The 26,977-nt window shown below is 43.2% G+C and overlaps 2 protein-coding genes across 2 annotated transcripts in view; one reads left to right on the forward strand and one right to left on the reverse strand.

The window, feature by feature from the left end:
- The window catches only part of Cdk8 (cyclin dependent kinase 8), a 571,315-nt gene that overhangs the window by 385,062 nt on the left and 159,276 nt on the right, over positions 1 to 26,977 (forward strand). The gene's annotated exons all lie outside the window — the stretch shown is intronic.
- On the reverse strand, positions 12,273 to 25,693 carry LOC127203305 (zinc finger protein 799-like). The gene is made up of 4 exons (XM_051162091.1): positions 25,637 to 25,693; positions 15,112 to 15,238; positions 13,573 to 13,745; positions 12,273 to 12,461 (listed from the first exon to the last, which is right to left on the reverse strand). Exons 1-4 carry the CDS (start codon positions 25,691 to 25,693, stop codon positions 12,273 to 12,275), a joined length of 546 nt encoding a protein of 181 aa, XP_051018048.1.

The following is a 26,977-nucleotide window of genomic DNA, read 5'->3' on the forward strand; positions in this document are numbered from 1 at the left end:
TGTGCGTGTGCATGTGTGTGCATGTGTGTTTAAATAGGTTCGCATCATGAAAAATGCTCATCCTAGGCACTTTAGTACAGCAGGGAATCTTTTATCGCATACAATTACAATTGTTACTTATCAAGAAATTCGGTATTTTGAGCAGAAATAGTTGTATCTCTTGGACAGTTTATTTTACCAGACACCTTAATTAGTCCGGATTAGCTACTCAAGTGGTGGCTATTTGAATTCTGTTTCATTTTATTTTTTTACTTTCTTTATTTCAGTCAGTTCTGTTTGTTTCTTTTTCTTTTCCTTTGCTGAGGTTTAAACACAAAGCTTTGTCCCTGCTAGGCCAGTGCTCTGTCACTGAGCTACATGTCCCAGGTCCATTCAAGTTTGCAGATGGTAGAGCGGCCCTTCTCCCTCGGTGTAGCTGAGATGGGGACCAGGGCCTTCTTATGTAGATACCTAAATCAAAGAGCCAAGTTGGGGAGCAGAAACAGCCAGAGATTTCCCCAGGGTTCGAAGCAGGGTAGAAATGTGATGCTTAAGAAAGAAGACAGGGATCAGATGTATTTCATACCCAAAAAAGTAGAACAGAGATTTCTTAAAGTTAAAAAAAAAATACTCATCCAATACTAAAATACCGGCTGCCTTTATGTCACGGCCTCAGTGTGCAGGTGGACAGGGCGCCCTTTCATGCTGGAAACACACACTTCCCCAGGGAGTGCACTCCCACCTTGCTGACCCTGCACCGTGACACTGAAACACGTCGCTTTCTTGTGCTGTCTGAAAGCTCTGGTGCTCACTGGTGTCCAGTTAGGACCATTAGATCTCCATTGAACTTTTTAGACTCACTCAACTAAGGGTTTTATAATAGTTTTATGTAATGTGGGTCAAGATAGCAGACAGAGCTGCTTTCTAGAAAACAGTGAGGGAAGATTACGGTCTCTTTCACCAGGGTGTCTGGAATGTTTCATATTTAAGAGGCATATGAATCCCCCGGCCAAGGCTGAGTGTGTCGCTAACCCACACTGACTCTGTTGTCAAGGGCCTGTAAGTGTTGTCACTTTGGAGCCTCATGAAGAAAAGTGTCAAAATTTCAACGTTTGCAAAAATGTAAATATAATACTTAAATATAATTCAATAAATACACATGTTTACAGTGTTCATTCTTGTGAGAGTTAGTGAAAAAATAGAGTGTACCCAAGGCACATGAACTTTAACTTTCCCAGAGTTTCCCAATATGAATCTATGTGGACCTATGTCTTCATGGTCCGTATGTGTTCCATGTCAGTGTCTCGCTATTTCAGATCTAATTGTCATGATCTGAGGGTTCTGATTTCTAGAAAGCTCACAGTGTATGTGTAGTGGGTACCGCCTGCAGATGTCTCTCCTGACAGCAAAGGTCCCCACCTCCACCATTCAATGGCAGTTCTCATTATGATGCGAGTGGGGTGTGTGCACGCGCACATGTGTGTGCATGTGTCTGTGTGTATTCACATGTGCGGGCATGCCTGTGCCCGTGCCATACATGCTCACACACAGACACACACACAGACATACAGACACACACAGACACACACACAGACATAGACACACACAGAGACACACACAAGCATAAAGACACACATACAGACACACACAGACATATAGACACACACAGACACACAGACAGACACACATAGACACACACACAGACACAGAAATACATACAAACACACACAGACATACAGACACACACAGACACACACAGACACACACACAGACATAGACACACACACAGACACAAACACACACAGACATACAGAAACACCCAGACACACACACAGACATAGACACACACAAGCATAAAGACACACATACAGACACACACAGACATATAGACACACACAGACACACAGACAGACACACAGAGACACACACACAGACACAGAAATACATACAAACACACACAGACATACAGACACACACACAGACGTAGACACACACACAGACACAAACACACACAGACATACAGACACACACAGACATACACACAGACACACAAATACACACACACACACACACACAAATTCACCTGTGGGTAATTAAGATGAAAACCTTTGCTCTCTGGCTCAGCACTTCAACTGAATTCACCATAAAGCAATCTTTCTTGACTGGGACATCAAAGACATTGTAAGCTAACTCACTTCCATTTGACTTTTATCTGTAACCATTTCTTTTGCAGCATTAAAAATTCTATTAATCTTAACCTGAAACATTTGATCCCACCATGGGTTTTTTTTTTTTTTTCTGTTTAAAAAGATGAGAGCTTTACATTTCATTTTCTCAGACAGAAGTAGGTTAAAGCGAGTAGTTGCGGTGAATGCCAGCACACAATTTATATGTGTCCTCGTAGGAAACATTTAAAAAAGTGATCTAAGGTATTTTTGTTTTTTTGGGGGGGGGGCGTGGTTATTTTGGCTCTGTTCTGTTTTTTGTTTTTGTTTTTGAGACAGCATCTTGCTATGTAGTCCAGGATAGGTTTTTTTCTTTCTTTCTTTCTAGATTTCAAGTCCAATATGAAAGTGCAGGCCTGGGACACTGAGGCAGGACGGTCGTGAGTCTAAAGCTATCCTGAGTTACATAGCAAGAACTTCTCTCTCTCTCTCTCTCTCTCTCTCTCTCTCTCTCTCTCTCTCTCTCTCTCTCTCTCCCTCTCCCTCTCCCTCCCTCTCCCTTAATTGGATTCTAGAGTTGGGCACTAATGAATGGATTTTTCACTTGAACATAACTTTACAGGAGGAATGAAAATATTTAGTTGGACATAGATTATCTTGGTATTTGGCTCTTTAGACAGATCATTTTGAGTAGGTTATTTTAAACACACACCCCACATATATAACACACACACACACACACACACACACACGTCCCACCACATAACATACACACATACACACAAGCCCACACACATCCCCCACATACATACAACACACAGAAATACATGCACACAAACATACACACACATACATACACACACACCCCTACATACCACACACACAAACACACACACATACTCCCACATAACACACACATACAAGCACACACATCTCCCCACATCACACACACACACACACACACACACACACACACACACACACAAACACACACACACACTAGAGTTTTCAATAAGGTTTGGAATTGCATTTCTCAATCAAGCAGCATATTTGAGTTTGGGGAGTCCTACCTGAGTGGCTGAAAATGTGACCTTCTCCCATAGGGACAGTGACCAGTCTTCTACAGACGTCATGAGGTCATTGGGGCGAACCTTTTTGAGACAGAGTTGCTTCTGATCCTCTTTCTAGGGCCATTTGAACCACAGCACATTTATTCCTGGATTCCATGTAGTTTAGTATTCGGAAAAGAACCAATAAAGTTGACTTTTCTGAATCAAACACGAATCATTTGGGTCAAGGTATTTTTGTAAGGCGGTACTGCGAACTCTCCTTCAGCGTGTAGCAGTATTTTAATATAACCAAGCTTGGGTATATTTTTCTCATTGCCTTAGAATTCTGTTTTCTCTGGAGGTAAAGAGACACGTCCGGATCCCAGGAGTTACAGTCAGATTTTTTATCTTGAGAGGTGTTGGGAGTTGATGGAGAAATCGCTCAGTGGTTAAGGACATGTACTGTTCCTCCAGAGGACCTGAGTTCATTCCCACAGCCTGTGCCAGTTGTCTCACAGCCACCTGTAACTCCAGCTCCATGAGGATTGGGTGCCCTCTTCTGGCCTCTGTGGACACTGCACTCGTATGCTCACACCCACGCACCAGACCTCACAAATACACAGAATTAAAAGTCTTTGAAAAAAATTAATTGAGTATAATTGCTTTCTCCTTCAAGTAAAACCACCCCAATTACCTAAATCATTTATTTATGATTTTATTTTGTGCATTTCTGGTAATTTTTCCGATTCCTCGCTCCTTGCCATTTATTTTTTCCTTTGAACATTTCCCGGCATCAAGCCATCAAAATGGAATGGCCATTTGCTAACAGAATACTCACTGGCTAGAGAGAATTGTGGGCTACCCTGTGGCCTGCTGAACCGTAGTTCTTCGAGGGTAGCCCATCACCACCACCACCCCGGCATCTCGTGGGATCACATTCCAGTGATACTACGGCCTGACCTCTGGGGGAGCGGGACCCTATGACCCAGGGATAGCACTCCAGGTGTTTCTCATGTGCATTAGTGTAAGGGCCAGGTCCCAGCACCATACGAGGTTGCTGGCGACATGAAGGCCTCTGTGTCATGGGAGCCCTTTGGAGTCATTCTGCCACATCCATGCCAAGCTTGTAAGTTTCTGCCTCACACTGGTTACTGTTTGCACAGTTTCGCTAATTCATTAAGTTCAACTTGAGCTCCAGCTGCCATGAGCTCCATGTCACTGATGATGTCCCTCAGAGTGTAAAGGGCTTGGCAACGAGAGCCATTGACATGGCCTTTTCCTAGTCCCGCTCATGAGCTGACTGTGACTCCATCCATGCAGTCAGTTTGTCCATCCATACCAGCCTCTCTAGTCCTGCAATGGTGTGTACATGAGTGTACACACATGCATGGGTGTATAGACAGGCTCGCACACTTTGCCTTCATTCTAGCTTGGTAGTGACTTGCAGGGGCGGGGTGGGACGCCTTGGCAAGCCTGGGTCAGAAGAGCACCTCTGGCATTTTCCATGGCAGTTCATCTTCACATCAGCCTCATGGCCTTGTGGCCTACAGTGCAGAAATAGTGATAGCCAGTAGCTGTGAGCAGACCCATGGCAAAGCTTTTCAGGGTTTTACAGCCAGCCAGTGTACCTGTCACCACTTAGCTCTGGAGTCTGGTGTTCTTCATCCTTTGGACCTTGACACTGTTTCAGACAGTTCCTTTGAAAAATGCCTGGTGACAAGAGACCACGGTCCGCGCACTCCAAATGGCCATGGTGGAAGCTGCTCTCTTTTTGTGAGGTTCTGGGAGGAGGGCTTCCCCTCTGCTGTCCTAGTGTGAGCAGCTAAGATGTCCAGCCTCATGTCCAGCCTCTGGGATTCCAGAGGTGGGACTGGAGCCCAAGACTTAACCTAATGCTGTTGCCTGGCCTCCTGCTCAACTGACCTCTCCAAGCCTGCAAGTTCTGCTTTGCCAAGCTGAGCGTGCTCCATGAGACCACCTCAGTATTAGGTGAGCTGGACGTGATAAGCCTTTAATAGGCACAGTACAGACAGGTCAGTGGGTTAAGCACATCCCCCCTCCCTCCCTTTTTTAAAAATCTGGCATAGTCCTGTCCTAAGTCCGAGAGCACCTGACTGACATGTCTACTTGGATGCCACTTCCCATCGTCTCTACATTGGTATTGTCCTCATTGCTGCCTCCCCAAGGCTTATTAGCATTGCTTCCGTTCATATGGATCTCAGCTAATCATTTCAGCAACACCAGGAGGTGTGCACTGATATGCTCTCCCATCACAGATAAGGACCAAAGATGGATGTGGAAGCATAAGGGGCCTCCCCAAAGACAGTCTCAGCTCAGGGAGAGAGGTATGGTCCAGGACCAATGGGCCACTGACATAGTACATGTGTGTGTGTGTGTGTGTGTGTGTGTGTGTGTGTGTGTGTACATGCATGTGTGTTGTGTATACGTGTATATGATGTGTCTAGGTCTGTATGCATGTATGTGTGTCTATGTGTCTGTGCATATACATGTGTACATATGTATCTGCATATTTTTATATAGGTGTGTGTGTGTGCATGTGCATGCATGTGTCCATGTGTGTGCACTCTCACTTAGATGTCCTATAGAAAAACTATTGAGGATGTATAAAATAAAGATTGCTTTTTTTGTAATAAACATGAAATATGGTAAGGAGAGTAGTATCAGACTACAGAGTTCAGACACCTCGCAGTCAGATTTTCCAAAATTGCATGTTTACTATACTCTATATTTTTCAAAATAGAGCATTTAATAGTGATTTTTTTTTCCTTGTCAGTGTTCATGCTTATGTTGGATCTATAGCTTTAGCTAAAAAAAAAAAAAAAATGTGTAGTCTAGAGTGGTCAAAGCCAGATGACTTATTGAAAAGCTTGACCTGGAGCTGGAGAGATGGCTCAGCAGTTAACAGTACTGGCTAATCTTCCAGAGGACCTGGTTCAATACCCAGCACCCATTTGGCAGCTCACAGCTGTCTGTATCTTCAGTTCCAGGGGCTCTGACATCCCTGTACAGACAAACATTCAGGCAAAACACTAGTGCACATATTTAGGTATAAGCTAAAATTTTCACGGGGGCACCTAGAAGAGATTTCTAAAAATTATTTTATGCGTATGTGGCTTGTCTGTATATATGTGTATGTACCATGTGTTTGCAGTACCCACAAAGACCAAAAGGGGGCATCAGATCCTCTGGAACCGGAGTTTTAGATGATTGTGAGTCACCATGTGGGTACCGTGGTCCTTAGGAAGAGTGGCCTTGCTATTATCATCTGAGCCATCTCTGCAGCCCTAAGAGATTTTTACAGTAAAGCCAGCAATATTATTTTTAGAAGCCTGGTTTCTGCCTATTGGTCTCCCTCATCATTCTATGAGCTTGAAATTAGACACTCTGTCTGTTTTAAGAAAAATTTAACAGAGATATCAAATTAGTGAAATAGAAAAGTCTGGAGCAATTGTCAGTTTGGATGATAATTCTAGCTCTTGGAAGGTACACCATGGCACTTTAAAAACAGTAGCTTTCTCCTTCTGTTCTTCCTTTAAATGTAATTAATCTGTAGAAAGTGAAACAGGCTACAACCATTCCTGGACACATTCCTGGTGACAATTCTGGGCTGAGGGCCAGGGCCACTTGTTCCTGTTCAGGTCAGACATCCATTTTTGTGCTCCTCAAGCTGTGCCTGCCTGGAGCTGTCTATTCTGTTATGTGGGGTGCAAAATAGGACTAGGCGTGGCCTGGATCCCCAGAGAGACTGGGCATGGCCTGGATCCCCCTCCCACCCCTCCCCACCCCCCATCAACCAGCCTCTAGAGGCTTCTGGTAATGTTTACTGCAAACATACCCTGTTCTGAGCTCTGTGGAGATTCGTGAGTGGATCCACCCCCTTGTCACCTGGGCCAGGTGCCATCGGCAGCTTTTCATTCACCATGACATTCCAGGAAGGACAGTGGCCAAGGACTCATGAGGGTCAGATAACAGGGAGCCTGTGGGGCAGGGCAGGAGGGCTATGTGGGATGCTAGAATTGGGAGCTGTGATGTTAGCCCTGAACCACCCGCATCCTGGGACTGATGGCTAACGTGGCACCAGAGCACGAGGGCCTGAGGGAAAGTGGGAAGAGTTAGGGCATGGCTCAGCAATCAAGGGCTCTCCTGTTATGAGCAGGATGCTGCAGTCAGTCTCCGGCAGCAAGGGGAAAGCAAAAAGCCAGAGCTCTGGTTTAACAGCAGAGAGAAAGCATCATTAAAACCAGGAATAGTTAGGTTCCTGCATCCTTGGGGTCATCACACTCCTGGGGAAGCGAGACAGTCATCAGAAACACAGTGACCTTCTCCTCTCATTGCTAATGGCCTTCAGAAGGCAAGGTGTTCTTCAGAAACTCTTGTTTCTGAAGCTGTGTGGGCATTGCGTTTCTCATGGGTCCAGCGACTCCTGAGTAAAGCACTGGAACTGCCTGACAGTAGCCTTTCCTATGATTTTACAGAAAACACTTAGCCAGCTTGCTCTCTACAATCTGGTTGCAGTAAGATAATACACATAGTAGGAGCCCTGCTCCTACTGATGAAAACAGCCCTAACTGGCAGTCTGACTGTGTGCACGCCAAGAGGCCACATGTGCGCAGTGGTGTGAGTTAACCTGACCGACTAGTTCATTTTCACACTGTCTCTTCAAAACTATCCCTGTGACTCTTTGAACTTGAAGTGTTCAACATAAGAAATAAATTGTTCTTGACAAAGTCCTCTAAGAATTTCCACTGTGGAAGAAAAGGCCTTTCCTGGGACCTGAATGTGAGTGAGTGGTGCTGTGGTTTAATCTTTGAAATAGCATTAGCTGTTGTCTTGGATGCTATTTAAAATTACAAATGTGAGCTGAGCGCAGTGGCCCACACCTTTAATCCCAGCACTCAGGAGATAGAGGCAGGTGGATCGCTGTGAGTTCAAGGCCAGCCTGGTCTACAAAGCGAGTCCAGGACAGCCAGGGCTGCACAGAGAGAAACTCTGTCTTGAAAACCCTTTTACAAAAAAATCACAATTGTACTACACTATAAGCTGCTGACAGGAAAAAAAAATTTTTTTTTTTTTTAGTTCATCTTTCTATGATTTACTTAAAAAACAAAGTGGCTGTCTGGGAATTCCTTGAGAGTTTATATGCAGTATGTGAGATACATAAGTTTGTTTTTAAAGAAAATACTGTGACTTTTATAATGCTGCACAGCTACAGTTTCTGGTGGCGTTTGGTTTCCCTAAATCTGCCATCTAAAAACTAGGTCCTCTCTCCAACATGAAGAGCTCTACCCTGGAAATTTTGGCTTAAAAAAAAAAAAAAAGCCTTGTGGTGGGGTTGGGGGGTGGGGATGGGCATTGTAGGGACAGTGGGAGAGTGGTGCATACCTTTAATCCCAGCACTCGGGAGGCAGAGGCAGGTGAATCTCTACGAGTTCAAGGCCAGCCTGGTCTCCAGAGTGAGTTCCAGGACAGCCAGGACTACACAGAGAAATCCTGTCAGGAAAACAAAACAAAATAAAATAAGGAAGCTTTAAGAAAGCAGTGTACTTTTTTGTTACATTGTTAAAAAGAACCTGGTTAGAATGATTTTGTTTAAACAATTTATTTTAGTTTATTGTTGTATTTGTATTACATGTTATATATTTATTGGGGTGTGTGTGTGTGTGTGTGTGTGTGTGTGTGTGTGTGGTGTTTATGTGCACATCTCTCAAAGCACACCTTTGAAGGTCAGAGACAACGTGCAGGAGTTGGCTGTGGTCCCCTCAGCTCTGGGGTTAACACTGAGGTCACCAGGCTTTTCAGAAAGCGCCTTTCCCACATTGCCAGCTCCAAACACTTATATTTTATGTGTTAATTTTTAGTTTATTTAGTTTCCTCTTCTGGGCACCCAAACCAGGACCTCGAGCCAAGCTAGATGTGCGCTTTACCAGTAAGCAGCACCTTCAGCCCCAGCAAACATTTTATGAGTGTGAAAATGAGCAGAGGTTCACAGGACCCATGCCACAAGTGACGCAGCAAGGGAGTCATCTTCCCATGTGCTCCAGAAAATGCATTCTGATTTTTCCTCTGAGAGTTTATATCCCCTTCAGGAACGTTTCAGGCTGGTGAGATGCGTTGGCAGGAAAGGGCACTTGTTGCCAAGCCTGAGTTTGATCCCTGAGACCCACCTGTTGGAAGAAGAGAACTGACTCCTGCAAATTCTTCTCTCATCTCCATAGGTGCCTCCCCACACTGGACACCCTGTCTCTGCCTCCTGAATGCTGGGATTAAGGCAAATACCACCACGCCCACCTCGCCCACCACGCCCACCACGCCCGCCTCGCCCACCACGCCCGCCACGCCCACCTTGTCCAACTAGCCTTGGGTTTATTTGTTTGTTTATCTCATTTTAATGCCCAGGAGCTATTAAGCTATTAAGCAAGACTTCCAGCACTCATACAGCTCAGCCTTCACTGCCTTGTAACCATCTTCTGGATTCCTTGGGCACCCAGACACATTTGGCAGCCAGCTGGGCATTCGTATTTCTGGTGTTAGTTGTATCTCCTGCTTTTATTCAGAACTGGGGTGAGCCAAAGGCATTTAATGTCCCCAGGCAAGTTGGTGCCTACCCATGGGCTCTGGGTAGGAGGTCAGCAAGACCCCTTTGCCCCAGCCAGGTCATCATGGCATCATTTGATTTTGGAAGAAGCAGGGCCCAGAGGTGGTGGGAGAGGGCTTATAAAAAGATCAAACCTCTACTGAGGCTGCACTTCTCCTGTGGGGGAGATTCCTTCCAGGAGTTACCACTGCCATGGTCTGCTCATCTACCTCCAGGGCGGGAACCCCAGGAAGTATGACCTTGAACTCTTACAGAAACTGCAGGCTATGAGGTCTATCAACGCAAAGGCCAAGAATGACGTCATGTCACCCATGATGCCTATGGCCCACGGAAACACACAGAGGACCCACCTACAAATGCCCAGGAGCTTATCAGTGTAGAAAGCACCACACTGAGGTAGGTGTTAGGGTGATTTAGGTTGAGGTCAGTGTTGAGGTAACGACTTCAGCAGAGTGTATGCACTCGTGTGTAAATCGTGCCTTTCTCTTGGAGGAGCAGGCTGAGCTCCTCTCCTTTCTGTGCATTTGAGCTTCCACAGGCAACAGTGCGCCTCTTTTCTAGTGCCCAGACAGTGGCAGTCTGGGCTCTGGGGTGCAGCGTGCCCCAAACTGCCTACAACTTTCCTCACCCCAAGGGAAAAGTACGCATGGGCTTTAAGGCTTTGGTAAAGTTTCCATGTCTTAAATCTTTGATGAATAATTTCAAACGTATTCAAATTTCCGTTTCAGACTGTTGAAGGAAAAATGAGAAACTTAAAACTTCAATGTTAAGAACAGACAAGGAGGGGCTGGAGAGATGGCTCAGAGGTTAAGAGCACTGACTGCTCTTCCAAAGGTCATGAGTTCAATTCCCAGCAACCACATGGTGGCTCACAACCATCTCTTCTGGCCTGCAGGCAGAATGCTGTATACATAATAAATAAATAAATTTTTAAAAAAAGAGCAGACAAGGAAGGAAGGAGAAAGAACCGAGTACATTTGCAGTTCCTGAATTTTATAGGCGTACAAAATCCATATTGGTATGTACAGCGTGAATCTCCCGTGGGCATTAAGGGACCAGTAATTGTTCAAAGGCACTTATGTGGAGAGAGGGGTGTATGAGAGGGAACACACACAGTGCAAATATGTATTTCTGACAATATCCTTATGTTACATGTTGCCATGCACAAGGAAATTTATATAATTAAAAGTGTTTTACTTACTTGAAAACTATCTTATTTCACATGTATGAGTGCATGTGTTTCTATAGACTGCAGGTATGCAATGCCCACGAAACCAGAAGAAGGTTTTGGATCCCCTCAGACCCGGGTTATGCATGGTTGTGAGCTGCCTTGTGGGTGCTGGGAATTGAACCTAGGTCCTTCTGCAAGAGCAGCCACTGCTCACGCCTGTAAAAGGAACTTTTATTCTCCTGGCTGAGTTGTTGTCTGGGGAGGCTTATTGCCTCCTTCTGCTAACCTAGGCCTAGTCCTGGAAGCTTCTAGCCTCCGTACAATCTAACCTAGGCTTAGATATTTTCAGCCTGAGACTTACTGCTTAATGAGCTCACCCTTACTTGTTCTTTCTGAGCTCTGGGCTGGCTGGGTCAACTCAGCTGCTCTGGCTCAAACTCTTCTACAAGCTGATTTATTTAATCTGGCTTCTTTCTTAACCCGGAATTGCTCTGCTTGGCCTAACCCAGCAATCTGCCCTAGTCTTCTGGCTCCTTTTCATTTTCTGGCTCATTTCATCTTTACCTGAGTTCTTTCTCTCTCTCTCTGCAACCCATCTCTCTATCACTGTCCTGGTGAAACTGCTCCTCTCTCTCTGAAAAACTGCCTCTTAAGTAGCTTGCCTTTCCTCTCTCTCTTCTCCTGAGAGTTAAGGGTATCCTATTCTGTCAAATCTTTTCTGATTTGTCACCTTTTCTGCCACTCAATTAGATCACTTTCAAACATGGGTCCTTCGTTATACTAACTTTACCTTTGTTTGGGATTAAAGGCATGTACCACCATGTACCATCAGGTAAAGCTTTTTTTTTTTTTTACCTGATATTTGCTCTATACCAGGCCGGCCCTGAACTCAGATCTGTTTGCCTCTGTGTCCTGGATTAAAGGTGTGTTTGTATTTCAGCTGGATCGCAGAGACCAAGAAGGCCTTTGGATGTGATCTCTTGCCAGAGCAGCCATGTTCTGAGTTAACATTCTTCTAACACAACAATTGAGCCATTTCTTCAGCTCGTTTTTATTCTCTTGAGGGCCACAGAGTAGCCTGCGGAGAGGCCACAGTCAGTGTCCAGGGCTACCCGGGAGAAAGTTTCCAGCTGCGTTATTTTATACAACCTGGTTGTGAGTGTCATGTTTTTCTGCTCTATTAATTAAATGATATCAAGACCTCAAATATTAGCAATGTCAGTTGATGGTCGCCTTATATTAACTACAGCTGCACAATTTCCAAGACAGCTCAGCAGGAATGCGGGGAGCTGTTATCCCAGGATACAGGCAGGGTCCGCACCAGCTGCCTCACAAGAGTCCGAAGCCTCTGATTCAGGTCTCCCAAGGGATGCTATGTCCAGCTGGCTGGCAGCTGGGACAGCTGTGGTCTGGCTTCCCCAGAGCATGGTGGTGATGACCCAGCAGAAGGCCTCTGAGGGCCCAGCCTTAGAAGTCAGACACTAAGCAGAGAAGTAACAAAAGCATCAAGTGGAGAAAAAATCACAGTCCACCTGGTCAGAGGCAGAAGATTCTAGAAGTATCTTGTCACTACTTTTAGAAATCTCCAGCCTGCGTTGGATATACTTTTAGAACCTGAATTGCTTTGTCTGGGGATCATGTCTTTTTATTTTATTTTTTAAACTAGTTTCCTTTTTGCTATTTATTTATTTATTTATATTTTTAATTGGTGTTTGCTAAATTGTGCTCTCGATCAACTGTGCCCATACTCTCCCAACAACACGAAGAGGAAGACAGTTCATCACATGGCCACTAGAGGACTGTCGTCCTCCATGGCAGCACAGGGACGCCCTCCCTGATCCATTTGTGGCCTCTCAGTGACATTTCAGGTAAGGATGAGTCTAGGGGTGAGGTGAACTCAATACAGCAAGATTCGGGGAAGAGGTTTAATTTCTCACTTGGATGTCCTAAATAGGCTGGTAAGGTCAAATGGAATAAGTGTTATCTTCCCTTTTATCTGATTCTCTGCAGAACAAGGAGCCCCTGCCTCTGGGAAAGGTGTCCCACCCCACCTCCTGCAGATGCATGAGACAAATCAGGGCTGACAGTGCTCATCCGAGGCTCACAGGGCAGAAGGGGGAAATTGATGGAAGTTCTCCACAGGCATACTTGCAGATAGCTTTAGCTTTCCCTAGGAATCCTGGGCCTTGTCCCATGTTCAAGGATAACCAAGCCCCTTGTGTATTCTGGGTGGCCCTGCGTGACACCCCTCCCTCACTGCTGTTCACAGAGAGACCATGCTCAGTAACAAAGTGGGGGGGGCAGCCCCATCCTGCTCTGACTGCTCCTCTTTTGCCCAGGTAAGCCAAGGGAGCCTGAGTGTGCATCCCAGGGATACTGTTGGGGTTTCCTTGTCCCAGGACTCCACCAGCCAGACCCACACCTGCTTGTCTCATGACACTCCAGCTCCTCAAAATTTTTTTTATGTATTTTGAGACTACTGTGACTTGCAAAGGCTTTACCACGTTGGTGACATTGATAGAGTTTCTCTGTAGTATGTGTGTGTTTTTTTTTTTGTTTTGTTTTGTTTTGCTTTGTTTGTTTTTTTTTTTTAATGTATTTTGAGACTACTGTGACTTGCAAAGCCTTTACCATAGTGAGTGACTTTGTCGGGTTTCTCTCCAGGATGAATTGTTCCATGCCTGTGAGCCTGACTGTGACAGGTGAAGGCTTTATCACCTTGAGTATATTCATAGGGTTTCTCTCCAGTGTGGCTTCTTTCATGCCTGAAAAGATAATACGCACATGTAAAAGCTTTACCACGTTCATTACACTGATGAGTCTTAATCTGTGTGAATGAATTAATTCTTCAATTTGGTCTAATGGTAAAGAGGTTTTATTACTTTGGTTACATTCACAGTGCTTCACTTTATTATGCATTGTTTTGCATCCTTGAGGACACCTGTGATGGTAAGAGTAGTTATAACATGGCTCCTGTTTATACCATCCTTTTTCTATATGACTTTTTCTGCATATTTGTAGAGAACTGAAAGGACTCAGAGCTTTACTATACTGATTGCATTCATAAATTTCCTCATTGTGTGAGTCATATTACATTTGAAAAGTGAACCAGAACAAAGAGAAAATTTTCCACATTTCTAGTACTCAGGGATTTTCAGCAGTGTGCGTTTGTGGATGTAGTGCAATAAAGTTGGAAAACCAATTAGTCGCAAACTTTTATCTCATTCAGAAAGTCTGGTCAAAGTGGAGACTCCTACATATCTTCTAATTTGTTCTGGAGACAGAGAGGCACAGAGCTTCTTCCCTTATCCCTGTGCTCATACGGCTTGGATCCACTGTGACACTGACACGCCCATTAAAAGAATAATAACAAATAAAACATTTCCACACTGTAATCACACAGTTTGACTGTTTGTTCCTCATAGACATGTGGTATAAGGGTTAAAGTTCCTCCACAACAACATTCTTGACTCCCATACACTGCTCCTCTCACTAAACTCAGCAATGTCACTGCAAGTGTATGAGTAACACCAGCTTTACTATGGACTGGTTGCTTACTAGAAGGTTTTGAACATAGACTTATCACCTGTATATCTTTGGCAATAGCTGAATTATATGGACTAGACAGATTGCAGTTCTACAGCCTAGATCTAGTGGGGCTATGGTTCAAATGGTGATATCTGTTAAGGCATTGTTTCCTTGTCTTCTTTCTTAGACTTGTAAACACAAATCAGAGACCTGGTCTTGAGGTGTATGGTTTTGTGAGAATTTAATGATCATTAATACACTTAAACCAGTGCTTTTTTTTACACTTTAAAACTTCCAGGACACATTACAATTTCATCAGAGACATATTTGTATCAGGTGACACGTGAAAATTACCTTCCATGTCTTCTAGAAGTTTGACAATGTTCTTCAATATTATGGTCTTCACATTTGTAGCCTAAAATACAGTACCAGAAAAATGTATGCTATATTATTGGAAATTAGGTTAAATTTAAGTTACTATCTTCAATGAACCTTAGAAACATGTGTGATTTATTCACCTCATTCTTTGCTCCCAGTTGAAATTACAGAAGTGCTTCAATAGCCAAGAAACTGTTGTCCCCTTGTGAAAATGCATAGTCTTACCTATAGCAGTGAGGTTCCTGCAGGTCTCCAGCATCACATCTCTGTAGAGACTCTTCTGGGCAGGATCCAGCAAAGCCCACTCTTCCACAGTGAATTTCACATGCACATCTTCATAGGTCACTGCATCCTAAAATATGTCACACAGGTTTAAAAGAGAAAGCAAGATACCAACAACACTGTAAATGTATACGTTATCGACAATATATTCATACAATTCTGGTGTGTTCCCTACTTATTTCCTGACAAAGAAATTCTAATGTAATCACCAAGTCATTTTAGAAGGAAACTGAATAATGAAGCTTATCTCTGTCAATTCTGCCCCCTTTAAATAGGATAGAGCCTTGCAAGAGAAATGCCAGTTAACAGAGAGAGAGAGAGAGAGAGAGAGAGAGAGAGAGAGAGAGAGAGAGAGAGAGAGAGAGAGAGAGAGAGAGAGAGAGAAGGAAAACAGATCAACAATACTGAACACACATCAAAGAAATTGTATGAACAATTACTAACTACAAAAAATGATGGACAGCCAGGCGCGGTGGTGCATGACTTTAGTCCCAGCACTTGAGAAGCAGAGGCAGGTGGATCTCTGTGAGTTTGAGGCCAGCCTGGTCCACAAGTGAGTCCAGGACAGCCAGGACTATTACACAGAGAAACGCTGTCTTGAAAAAAACAAAACAAAACCAACCAACCAACCACAACAATAACAACAACAAAAGCTAAAAAGGATGGGCAAACTGGGTGGATTGGCTCCTGCCTTTAGTCCCAGTACTCACTAGGCAGAGGCAGGTGGATCTCATTGAGTTAGTTGGATGCCAGCCTGGATTATGCAGTGTAGTGGATGTAAATGTGTTTTCGTTTTGATCCAAAACGTGGGATGTGAAACAGACTTGTGTAAAGGTATGTGATGTATGACCCCTGCAAACAGACTTGTGAGAGGGCAGCTGCTGTATTTCCACTAGAAGGGGAACTGCCTCATGTGGGGCATGGTCTTTGCTATCTGATAAACATCCTGGTAGGGACTCTGAGAAGAGAAATATATGAGTCCCAAAACCAAGGTTTGACTTTTGGTTTTTTCATCACTTCACATTGGGTGGCTGTTCATTGCTTCGAGATGCTCTTAGAAATGGTCCAGAGAATGCATTGAGGTCTTGGGTTCCAGCTGCTGCAGTTGCGGTTGCTTTTGCTGAATTTCTGGTTTGCTGTTTAACAGAGCTTTTGGAATCCTGATGATGAAGAGTGGAATCGACCCAAGGAACTGAGTCTAAAAAGGTCTACTTCCATTGTCCCCACTAAATCAAAACGACTCTGAGATTCCACCTTACACCTACCAGAATGGCTAAGATCAAAAATTCAAGTGACAGCACATGCTGGCAAGGATGTGGAGAAAATGAAACACTCTGCCATTGCTGGTGGACGTGTAAACTTGTACAAGTGCTTTGGAAATCAATCTGGCACTTTCTCAGAAAACTGGGAACAGTGCTACTGCAAGATCCAGCTATACCACTCCTGGGCATATACCCTAAAGATGCTCCAGCACACAATAAGGACATTTGCTCAGTTATGTTCATAGTAGCTTTATTCACAATAGCCAGAATCTGGAAACAACCTAGATGTTCATCTACTGAAGAATGGATAAAGAAACTGTGGTACATTTACACAATGGAATGTTACTCGGCTCTTAAAAACAAGTAAATCTTGACATTTGCAGGCAAATGGATGGAACTAGAGATAATCATCCTGTTTGAGGTAACCCAGACCCAGAAAGACATGCATTGTATATACTCACTTATAAGTTATTAGGCACATAATACAGGATAACCACACTACAATTCAAAGACTTAAAGAAACAAAATAACAAAGAGGACCCTAAGGAGGATGTTTAAATCTCATTCAGAAGGGCAAATAGACACCAGAAACAGTTGAAGAGAAGGAACAGGACAGGACCCTATTATAGAGGTCCTCTGAAAGACTCCACCCATCAGGGGACCCAAGTAGATGCTGAGACTCACAATCAAACCTTGGGGTGAACACAGGGAGTCTTATGGAAGAGCTGGGGCATAGAAGGACCTGGAGGGGGAAGGCACTCTGCAAGGAGACCAGTGGAGCCAACAAATCCTGGCAGAGATTGATGCACCAACCAAGGACCATGCCTGGAGAGGACCCAGACCCTCTACTCAGATGTCATCCATAGGCAGCACAGTCTCCATGTGTGTCCCATAATGTGGGGAGTAGGGGACGCTTCCGACATTGCCCATGTGTTCTTTCCAGGCCACAGAGGAATAGAATACAGGTAGTCCAGACAAGACTTGATAGGCTGAAGTCAGATGATAGGGGAGGAGAGCTTCTCTTTCCTGAGAACTAGGAGAGGGGGTGGGAGAGGGAGTGTGGGGGCTACAATCGAGATGTAAAGTCAACAAATTAAAAATAAGGAGAAAGGAAGAAAGAAAAGAAAAGAAAGAAATGTTGTAAGACAGCCATTGGACAAAAATTATTCTTAAGTCTTAATTATTCTTGACTTCTGATAGCAGGCTGACTGTCCAGACTGCGAACAAGAACGCCTCTGGGAAATTGACTGTCCAACTTTGCAGAGACTATGTGGGCAAGTCCTTCAAAATCCCTGCTTCACAGAAAAGTCTGTCAGATATTCTGGGCCAGTAGGCTGAAGATTGGATGCCCCAATGATACAGAAAAACCTTTGATGACGTCCAGGAAGTCAACTGTCTCTATCATTTTGATACTTTTGGAAGCTGCTGGCCTGCACTTCCTACATATTAGGTAATATTTCCTTCTTAAGTCTCTGATAGGGTTGAAGACTAGAAAGTCATTGTATAACTGCAATTAAGCTTCAATTGTTTAGGATCTAAAACATGTTGTAGGTTGATAAATGTAAGGTATAGAAGAGAGTGATTTAGGGAACCTTGATACTAAGGTAGGACTCACTAGGATAGACAGCGGAATACTCTCTCCAAGATTATCAAATACAAATAGACTGCACGTTGTACATGAAATTTTTATCTGCTAATTCTCATAATTATTTTTATTGTATGTAGTCTATTAATGTTAGATTAAAAAAAGATTTTGTTTTGTTTGTTTTGTTTTGTTTAGCAGAAAAAGGGGTGTGTAGTGGATATAAACATGTCTTTGTTTGGTCCCAAGTGTGGGATGTGAAACAGACTTGTGTGAGGGCACATGATGTCTGTCCAGTAGAAGGGAAACTGCCTCGTGCAGGGGAATGGCTTTTGCCAGCTGCTAAACATCCTGGTATGGACTCTAAGAAGAGCTATATGAGCCCCAAAACAGAGGCTTGGATTTGGGGTTTGTTTGTTTGTTTGTTTTCATCACTTCACATCAGGTGGCTATTTGTCACTTCTTGATGTTCCTAGAAACAGCTGCTGCAGTTGCAGTGGCTTTTGCTGAATTTCTGGTTTGCTGTTTAACTGGTCTTCTGGAATCCTGACGACAAAGACTGGAATGGATCCAAGGAACCGAGTCTATAAAGGTCTACATCCACTGTCCCCATTAACCTCCTCTCTCTCCTATCTAGGATATGTGGGTTGGAAAGGAAGTAGAGTCATTAAAGACCCCAAATGAAGTAGGTTTTTAAAAGATGAAAGCGTATGGATCAAAGACCTCAAAGCAAAACCAGACACACTGAAACGGATGGAAGAGAAAGTGGGCAAACAGCCCTGAAAACACTGGCACAGGAGACAACCTTCTGGACAGAACACCAATAGTGCAGGCACTAAAGTCAACAACATTTGGGACCTCATGAAACTGAAAAGCTCTTGTAAAACTAAAATCACAGTTAATCGGACAAAGAGACAGTCTAAGGAATGGTTAAAGATTTTACAAACTTCACAGCTGATATAAGCCCAATATACAAAATGTATAAAGAACTCAATAAACCTGGGTGGTGATGGTGCACACCTGTAATCCCAGAACTCGGGAGGCAGGCAGATTTCTATGAGTTTGAAGCCAGCCTAGTCTACAAAGCATGGATTGCTCCGGAAAAAGGAATTAGAATAGATTCTATGGGTGGGCTAGGGGTGGTTGGGGACAGGAGTGGGAAGTCAGAGGACACTCATTCACTGGTCTCTTTTTTTTTTTTTTTAATTTTTTAAAATTAATTTATTCTTGTTACATCTCAATGTTTTATCCCATCCCTTGTATCCTCCCATTCTTCCCTCCCTCCCATTTTCCCATTATTCCCCTCCCCTATGACTGTTCCTGAGGGGGATTACCTCCCCCTGTATATGCTCATAGGGTATCAAGTCTCTTCTTGGTTCACTGGTCTCTTCCATCTCAATGAGTAGGCAAGGCCAAACCTGAAAGGAGTTTCAAGACAGTCTTTCTGTTTTTTTCACATGCTGTTGAATTTTGTTTTCTACCTCCTCACACAACTTATCTGTAACTGCTATTGTAATGTACCAAGTATATTCCCCATCATTATTTAAGGTCAATAACCCACTTTACAGTAAATACTGCCATATATATATATATATATATATATATATATATATATATGTATGTATGTATATATATATATATAATCTCTAAGGTATAAATCTACAGTATTTGAAGACATGATCTGAGCAACAAAAGATGTAAAACTAGCTGAGCTGTTAGCAGAGCTATCCTTTGGACAGGTTTAAATAATTCACGTGCCATTTACCATGCCAAGTTATTAGAGTTCATAATAGAAACTCCACAAGGTTTGTCTTATAAAACTCACAGCTAAATCCATGGGGAACACCAAGTGCATGCTCATGTACTTCTGCCTGGCTACTCCATCCACACCTTCCCAAAGAGTCATTGGGTTGGCCTACCTGGATAACCCAAAGTGATCTATCTCAGCATCCACGTCTATCTGCATCACCAAGTCTTAAGTGTCACATAAGGCAAAATAGCCACAAACTTTTCGCATTGATCCATGAATGTCTGTATTTAGGAATAATTTTCTACCTGCTACTCAAGACAGTCTTTCAAGCACTGGGCCACTGGGTTTCTCTGTGTAATAGCCCTGGCTGTCCTGGAACTCTCTTTATAGAATAGGCTGGCTTTGAACTCAGAGATCTGCCTGCCTCTGCCTCCTGAAAGCTGGGACTAAAGTTGGGCACCACCACACCTGGCTTCAGAGCATGTCTTAACTACACTGTATGAAGAAAGGCTGAGCTTCAAGAGATGTGTTGCTGTAAACAGAAACAAAAGGAAAGCACTTGAGAAAAAGCAATGAGATTCTTAGTGACCCAGAAACATTGAGTAGACACAAGAAATTAGAGAAGAGATGCATAAAGAAAATTAAATATAAAAACCAATACCACCAATTGACATTTTAAAAAGATGAATATAGCCGGGCGTGGTGGCGCATGCCTTTAATCCCAGCACTTGGGAGGCAGAGGCAGGTGGATCACTGTGAGTTCGAGGCCAGCCTGGTCTACAAAGTGAGTCCAGGACAGCCAAGGCTAACACAGAGAGACCCTGTCTCGAAAAACAAAAACAAAAAACAAAACAAAACAAAAAGATGAATATAATTGAAAAAGCACAAAGCTATCCTGACTTTAAAAAGAGCAAGCCCTTCCCTGGAAGAGGGAAGGACATTAATAAGATGCTGTGTGACCTTGTCCGTGTGCAATGTTAGCTGTGGGGATCTATAACCTGACACACACAGCTACCGCCAATGGCTTGTGTCTCAATTTTCTGAGCTGCCTTGACTGTGTCAATGAGAGGACTGCACACATCTGCATACTGCAGCCCCTTAATTATAAACTCAACATTCACTGGCTCAGCTAATTTACCCAAATGGTACATCACCAGTCTGGTCTGTTTCCATTCACATGCATGAATGACTACAAGCTGGGAAATTACAAAGCACTCGCCCTGCCTCAATCGGGTTCTTCTTCAAAATGGGGACCCTGGCAGCTGACCCCCTTAAACTGTAGTCTGTGATCCAGCTACTGCCTACCCTGTTTCACCCTGCAGTGAACACAGTAAACTGCTCCTCCTGGTCTGCTCTGAAGGCGGAAGCCGTGATCCACATGCAAATCCTTTTCCTGTTACTGCAATGGAGAGTTCATTGTGGGAATCAAATGGTTAAGTTTTAAAACTCTGCTGTTGCACAGCCACAAGAAGCTCAAGGTGACAAGAGTCAACAAAGCTTGTCTCAGGAACAGTTTTCTAAAAGGCTGAATTTCCTAGAATTGATATCCCTTCCCTGAGAGAAATCACCACACACACAACTAAAAGGTTAATTATGAGAAAACTCTTTAATGACGCATGCATTCAGCTCTGGCTAGCGCTCAAAGAAGAGCCAGCAGAGAACAGATTATGTATTCTACATATGCTGTCACCCTTAAGGCACTTTTAGATTCAGGCCACTTTTCCACAAGACTCCCTGAGCTTCCCCTACATGGGTCTCTGCATTTTTTTTTTTCAATAAGGTGCTGGGTGAAGCTTCTCAGAAGACAGCTGTGCTAGGCTTCTGTCTGCAAGCACAGCAGAGTATCACTAATAATGTCAGGGGTTGGCTCTCTTCCATGGGGTGGGCCAGTCATTGGTTGGCCATTCCCTCAATCTCTGCTCTATCTTTATCCCTACACTTCTTGTAGGCAGGACAAACCTTGGGTCGAAGGTTTTGTGGGTGGCTTGGTGTCTCCCTCCCTCCTCTGGAAGTTTTACCTGGCTACAGAAAATGGCCTCTTCAGACTCTGAATCCCCCACAAGTAGAAGTCTCAGCTAGGGTAATCCCATAGATTCCTGGAAGCCTCCCCCGTCTGACAGATGCCCCCTGCCACTGATTTTAGTTCTCTCCCAGGCTTCCCTCCTTCCCCTTCCTGGTCTCCACCCTTGTAACTCTCCCTATCCCTCGCCCACCAAGTTTTCCCCTCCATCTATTTCAAGATGTCTATTTTATTTCCCCTTCTGAGAGATGTGGGGAGCCAAGACCATAGCCAGCAAGCATCTCGGACCTTGGCATAATACATCGAGTGGACCTGGGGCAGGCTGCCTTGTGACCTCTTTCCCTCCTTGCCTCAGAGTACATTCCAGAAGGCTGCCTTGTGACCTCTTCCCCTCCCTCAAGGTACTCTCTAGCTGTTCTCAGTGTTCCCGGAATTACAGAGGCCTTCAGAGGCCGAGCGAAACAAAGTCTATAGATAACACCTTGTGGTTCCAGATGCCTAACAATTCCACCGAGCCCCAGAACCACGGGGGCCCTCACCTTGCCAAACTTCCTGACTTCCTGACATCTTAGGAAAACCACCTACCCAGATCACCCCACTCAGCCTCCTGCGTCAATGGTATATAATTGCCTGTGAGAAAATAAGATTTGGTCAGCTTGATCAGACTCCTTGACTTGCTGTCCGTTCTTCGCGTCTCTTGTCCCCCATTCTCTCCCTAGGGGTCCGAGGGTCCCAGTTGATTGTCCGGCGGTTCTGGACAGAGAGAGATTCAAGTAACCTCCCTTGGGCCCTCCTTGTTCCTTCATATCTTTGGGTCTGTGGATTGTAGCCTGGTTATCCCGTACTTTATGACTCATGTCCACAAACAAGTGAGTACATACCATGTGTGTCTTTCTGGGTCTGAGTTACCTCGCTTAGGATGATCCTTTCTAGTTCCATCTATTAGCCTACAAACGTCATGATGTCATTATTTTTAATGCCTGAGTAGTATTCCATTGTGTAAATGTACCAGTTTCTTATCCATTCTTCTGTTGAGGGACATCTGGCTTGCTTCCAGTTTTTGTCTATTACACATGAAGCTGCTATGAACGTAGTTAAGCAAGTGTCCTTGTGGTATGGTTGAGCATCTTTTGGGTATATGCCCAGGAGTGGTGTGGCTGGGTCCTGAGGTAGAACTATTCCCAATTTTCTGAGAAACTGCCAGATTGATTTCCACAGTGGTTCTACAAGATTGCACCCCCAACAGCAATGGAGGAATGTTCCCTCTGCTCTACATCCTCAACAGCATGCACTGTCACTTGAGGGGTTTTTTAAAAATTATGTTTCTTTTATAACGTATACATTTATATTATTACACATGAATAAAATAAACTACATAAAGCAGGAAGAACCACGAGGCAATCAGGAATTATATAAATGTTACATTCACAATGATTTGACTATTTGTATTTGGCAAACTTGAAGAAAGAATCTTTCCTATCTTGTCGGGTCTAAATTTCTGAATGAAAATCAATATCATATCTCATCTCTATTAACTTAAAACGTCTTTCTTGATCTAAAAACATCTTAACTCCTAACCAACTAAGCTTAATAGTAAGACTAAACTTTCTGGTCTTTAACCCTATCAGAGACTTGAGAAGGAATAAAACTTAAATACCTGAGTGAACCGGAAGTGCAGGTTAGCAGCTTCCAAAGTGCAAAAATGACTGAGACAGTTTACTGCCTGCACAGTCACCCAAGGCAAGAACTATTGAGGACTGCTTACCATGTCTTGGTAGAGTTTGGCCATCAACTCTACCTGCATCTAAGCTTGCACATTTTTAGGCAGAATTCTGTCTGTTGCAGAAATGAAGACATTTTGCCCAGTGTCTGGTTTGCTGCATTTGAAGCCAACTCCATAAGGAGATTCTTTGATGCTCATCATTTTCTTTGAGGCAGGCTGATTGTTGCCAGGAGTTAATTTGCCTTGTTGTCAAAGAATATTTAGAATAATAAAAACATCTTTAAATGCCATATTCTGTAGGTCTCTGAGGCTTTTGAAGACCTTATCTAACTATTCTACCTTGTATATCTATAGAATCATATCTATCTATTAGACCTAGAATATGTATTCTTGTGACAAAATGAGACTAGTATTTGACATGACCATGATTTGCATCAATATACAAAATTCTATACCAATGAATTAAAAATTTGTGAGTAACAATTAAGGCCTTGAGTTCATGAGTAGAGTCAATAATCTACCTTTTGTTCTATCCTCCCTCTATATTTCTTTATCTCCCTTTCTTTCTTTTCAGCTCTTATCTCCTTACCTACAAAAGAAAGAAAAGGAAAAGGAGATGTCCCTGAGTCCAGTCTAGTTTTCTCTATGTATAAGACCAATAATAACATATAACCAATCCCCGATGAAAATAAGCATCTGGTCACTTGAGTTTTTTATCTCAGCCGTTTGGATAAGGGGAGGATAGAATCTCAGAGTCATTTTTATTTGCATTTCCCTAATGACTAAGGATGTTGAACACATCTTTAAGTGTTTCTCAACTATTAGAGATTCCTCAGTTGAGAATTCTCAATTTAGCTCTGTACTCTATTTTTTAATTGAACTATTTGGTTTGCTGGTGTTTAATGTATTGAGTTTGTTATATATTTTCGCTGTTAGCCCTCTGTCAGCTGTTGGGTTGGTGAAGATCTTTTCCCATTCCATAGGCTGTATTGATGGTCTTCTTTGCCATGCAGAAACTTTTCAGTTTCAAGAGCTCCCACTTATTGTTGATCTCAGTGACTGAGCGTTTGGTATCCTGTTTGAAAAGTTGTCTCCCATGCCAATGTGTTCAAAGCTCTTCCCTCATTTTTATTTTTATTTTATTGATTTAATGTACCTGGTTTTATGTTAGATCTTTGATCCACTTGGATTTGAGTTTTGTGCAGGGTGACAAATATGGATATATTTGCAGTTTTCTACAAGCAGACATCCAGTTGGGGCAGCATCATTTGTTGAAGATTCTTTCTTTTCTCCATTGTATGGTTTTATTTTGGCTTATTTTTGTCAAAAATATAGTATCCATAATATGTGGGCTTATTTCTGGGTCTTTGATTTAATTCTAGTGATTAACCTCTCTGGTTTAATGACAATGCCATGCTGTTTTTATTATTATTGCTCTGTAGAACAGCTTGAAATGAGGGTTAGTGATACTTCAGAAGTTCTTTTATTGTACAGGATTTATTTTTATTTATCCTGAGGTTTTGTTTTCCCTCCATGACGTTGAAAATTGTTCATTCAAGATCTGTAAAGAATTGTGTTGGAATTTTGATGATGTGAATCTGAAGATTGATTTTGGTAAGATGGCCATTTTTATTATGTTAATCCTACCAATCCATGAGCATGGGCGATCTTTCCTTCTTGTGATACCTTCTTTAATCTTCTTGTATCTGTTGAGGCTTGCTTTGTGACCAAGCATATGGTCAATTTTGGAGGTGTTTCCTTGAGGTGCTGAAAAGAATGTATATTCTAGTCTGTTTGGGGTAAATGTTTGGCAGATATTTGGTAGGTCCATTTGATTCATAACCTTTGTTAGTTTCCTTATTTCTCTGTTTAGTTTCTCAATGATATGTTCATTGGTTGAGTGTGGGGTTGAGGTCTCCTCCTACTATTAATGTGTGCGGTCTGGGGTGTGATTTAAGCTTGTAATGTTTCTTTTATGAATGTGGGTGCCCTTGCATTTGGTGCATACGTGTTCAGAATTGAGATGTCACCCTTGTAGATTTTCTTCTTTGATGAGTATGACGTCTCCTTCCCAAACTCTTTTGATTAATTTTGGTTGAAAGTCTATTTTATTAGATCTTAGAGTGGTTACTCCAGCGTGCTTCTTGGTCCGTTTGCTTGTAGGATAGCTGGACCTTGGTGGCGCCATATTGTCTGAGCTCTTGTTGATTGTGCTCATATATATTTTTAAATTTTGTTCTGGTTTTGTTTGTTTGTTTGAGACAGGGTCTCTCTGTGTTATCTTGGCCATTGTGGACTCGCTTTGTAGACCAGGCCGGCCTGGAACGCACAGTGATCCCTCTGCCTCTGCCTCCTGAGTGCTGGGATTAAAGGTGTGCACCACCACACCTGGCGTTGATTGTATTCTTAAACTGGCCTTTAGGCATCTGGTTATCCCCGGTGTTGGCTGCATGTTCCTGGTGCAGAACTCCTCAGGGATCTAGTCAGGGCCTTGGAGCAGACAATGGAGCTCAGGGCACAGAGCACAGTTCACCTCTGCTGGCTGTGTCACAGGCTGTGTCACAGAACTGGCAGGGAGGTATCTAAGTTGTGTGTTCCTGGGGCCCCTGAAGGCCTCCTCAAGAAGGTGGGCAATGGGGGGTCCGAAGACAGGATGTAGTGCACCTCTGCTGGCTGTGCCTTGGGTGGAGGTGCAGGTGGAGGGCAGGCAGGGTAGAATGAAATTTTTAATGACCTGTAAACATTGGAGACAGGGATGCACATCATAGCCCAGCTGAGATATGTTTTTTAAATGACTTATCTTTGAATCACAGATGAAAAGCATAAGATCTACAAAGGAACCATCATTTTATGAACAGTTCTTAATAACTGGGTTTTCTTTGTTAATTTCATCTAGAGTAGGTGGGTTGGAAAGGAGGTATAAGCATTTAAAGAACCCCAAATAAAGTAGGATTGGAAAAGTTAGCGCCTATAATTAACATTATTAAAATGTATTGACAAAACAGAACACATTGGGAGTACATCTTCTACCCATGGACTTGTACTCAGGAGGCTGACACATGAGAATCAAGAGTTCAAACATAGCCTTGACTAATTACTGACATCCAAGCCAGGCTTGGTAACAAACAAGAACATTTCAAGGGAATTGTGAAAATATGAAAAAACAAAATCAGGAACAACCACCCACCCACCACCCTTTCACAGACATTCTTACTTGAAAAGTATGATTACATACTGGCTGATATATAAATAAATAGACCTTGCCACGGACAGGTTCAGTCGGGGATAGGTCCCTGGGAATGAGAGTTCTCGAAGCGTTGGGGGACAGAGATAAGGCGAGTGACAAACAGAGCAACCCAGGATTGAGTTTGCGTCTGAGTGAGAGTAGAACAATAACGATATGTTTAAAGAAAATCAAATTTCAAAGATGAAATCAATAATTGACTTTTTAAAATGATAAATGTAAAACATT

Source organism: Acomys russatus, chromosome 19 (genome assembly GCF_903995435.1).
Source record: "Acomys russatus chromosome 19, mAcoRus1.1, whole genome shotgun sequence".
Lineage (NCBI taxonomy): Eukaryota > Metazoa > Chordata > Mammalia > Rodentia > Muridae > Acomys > Acomys russatus.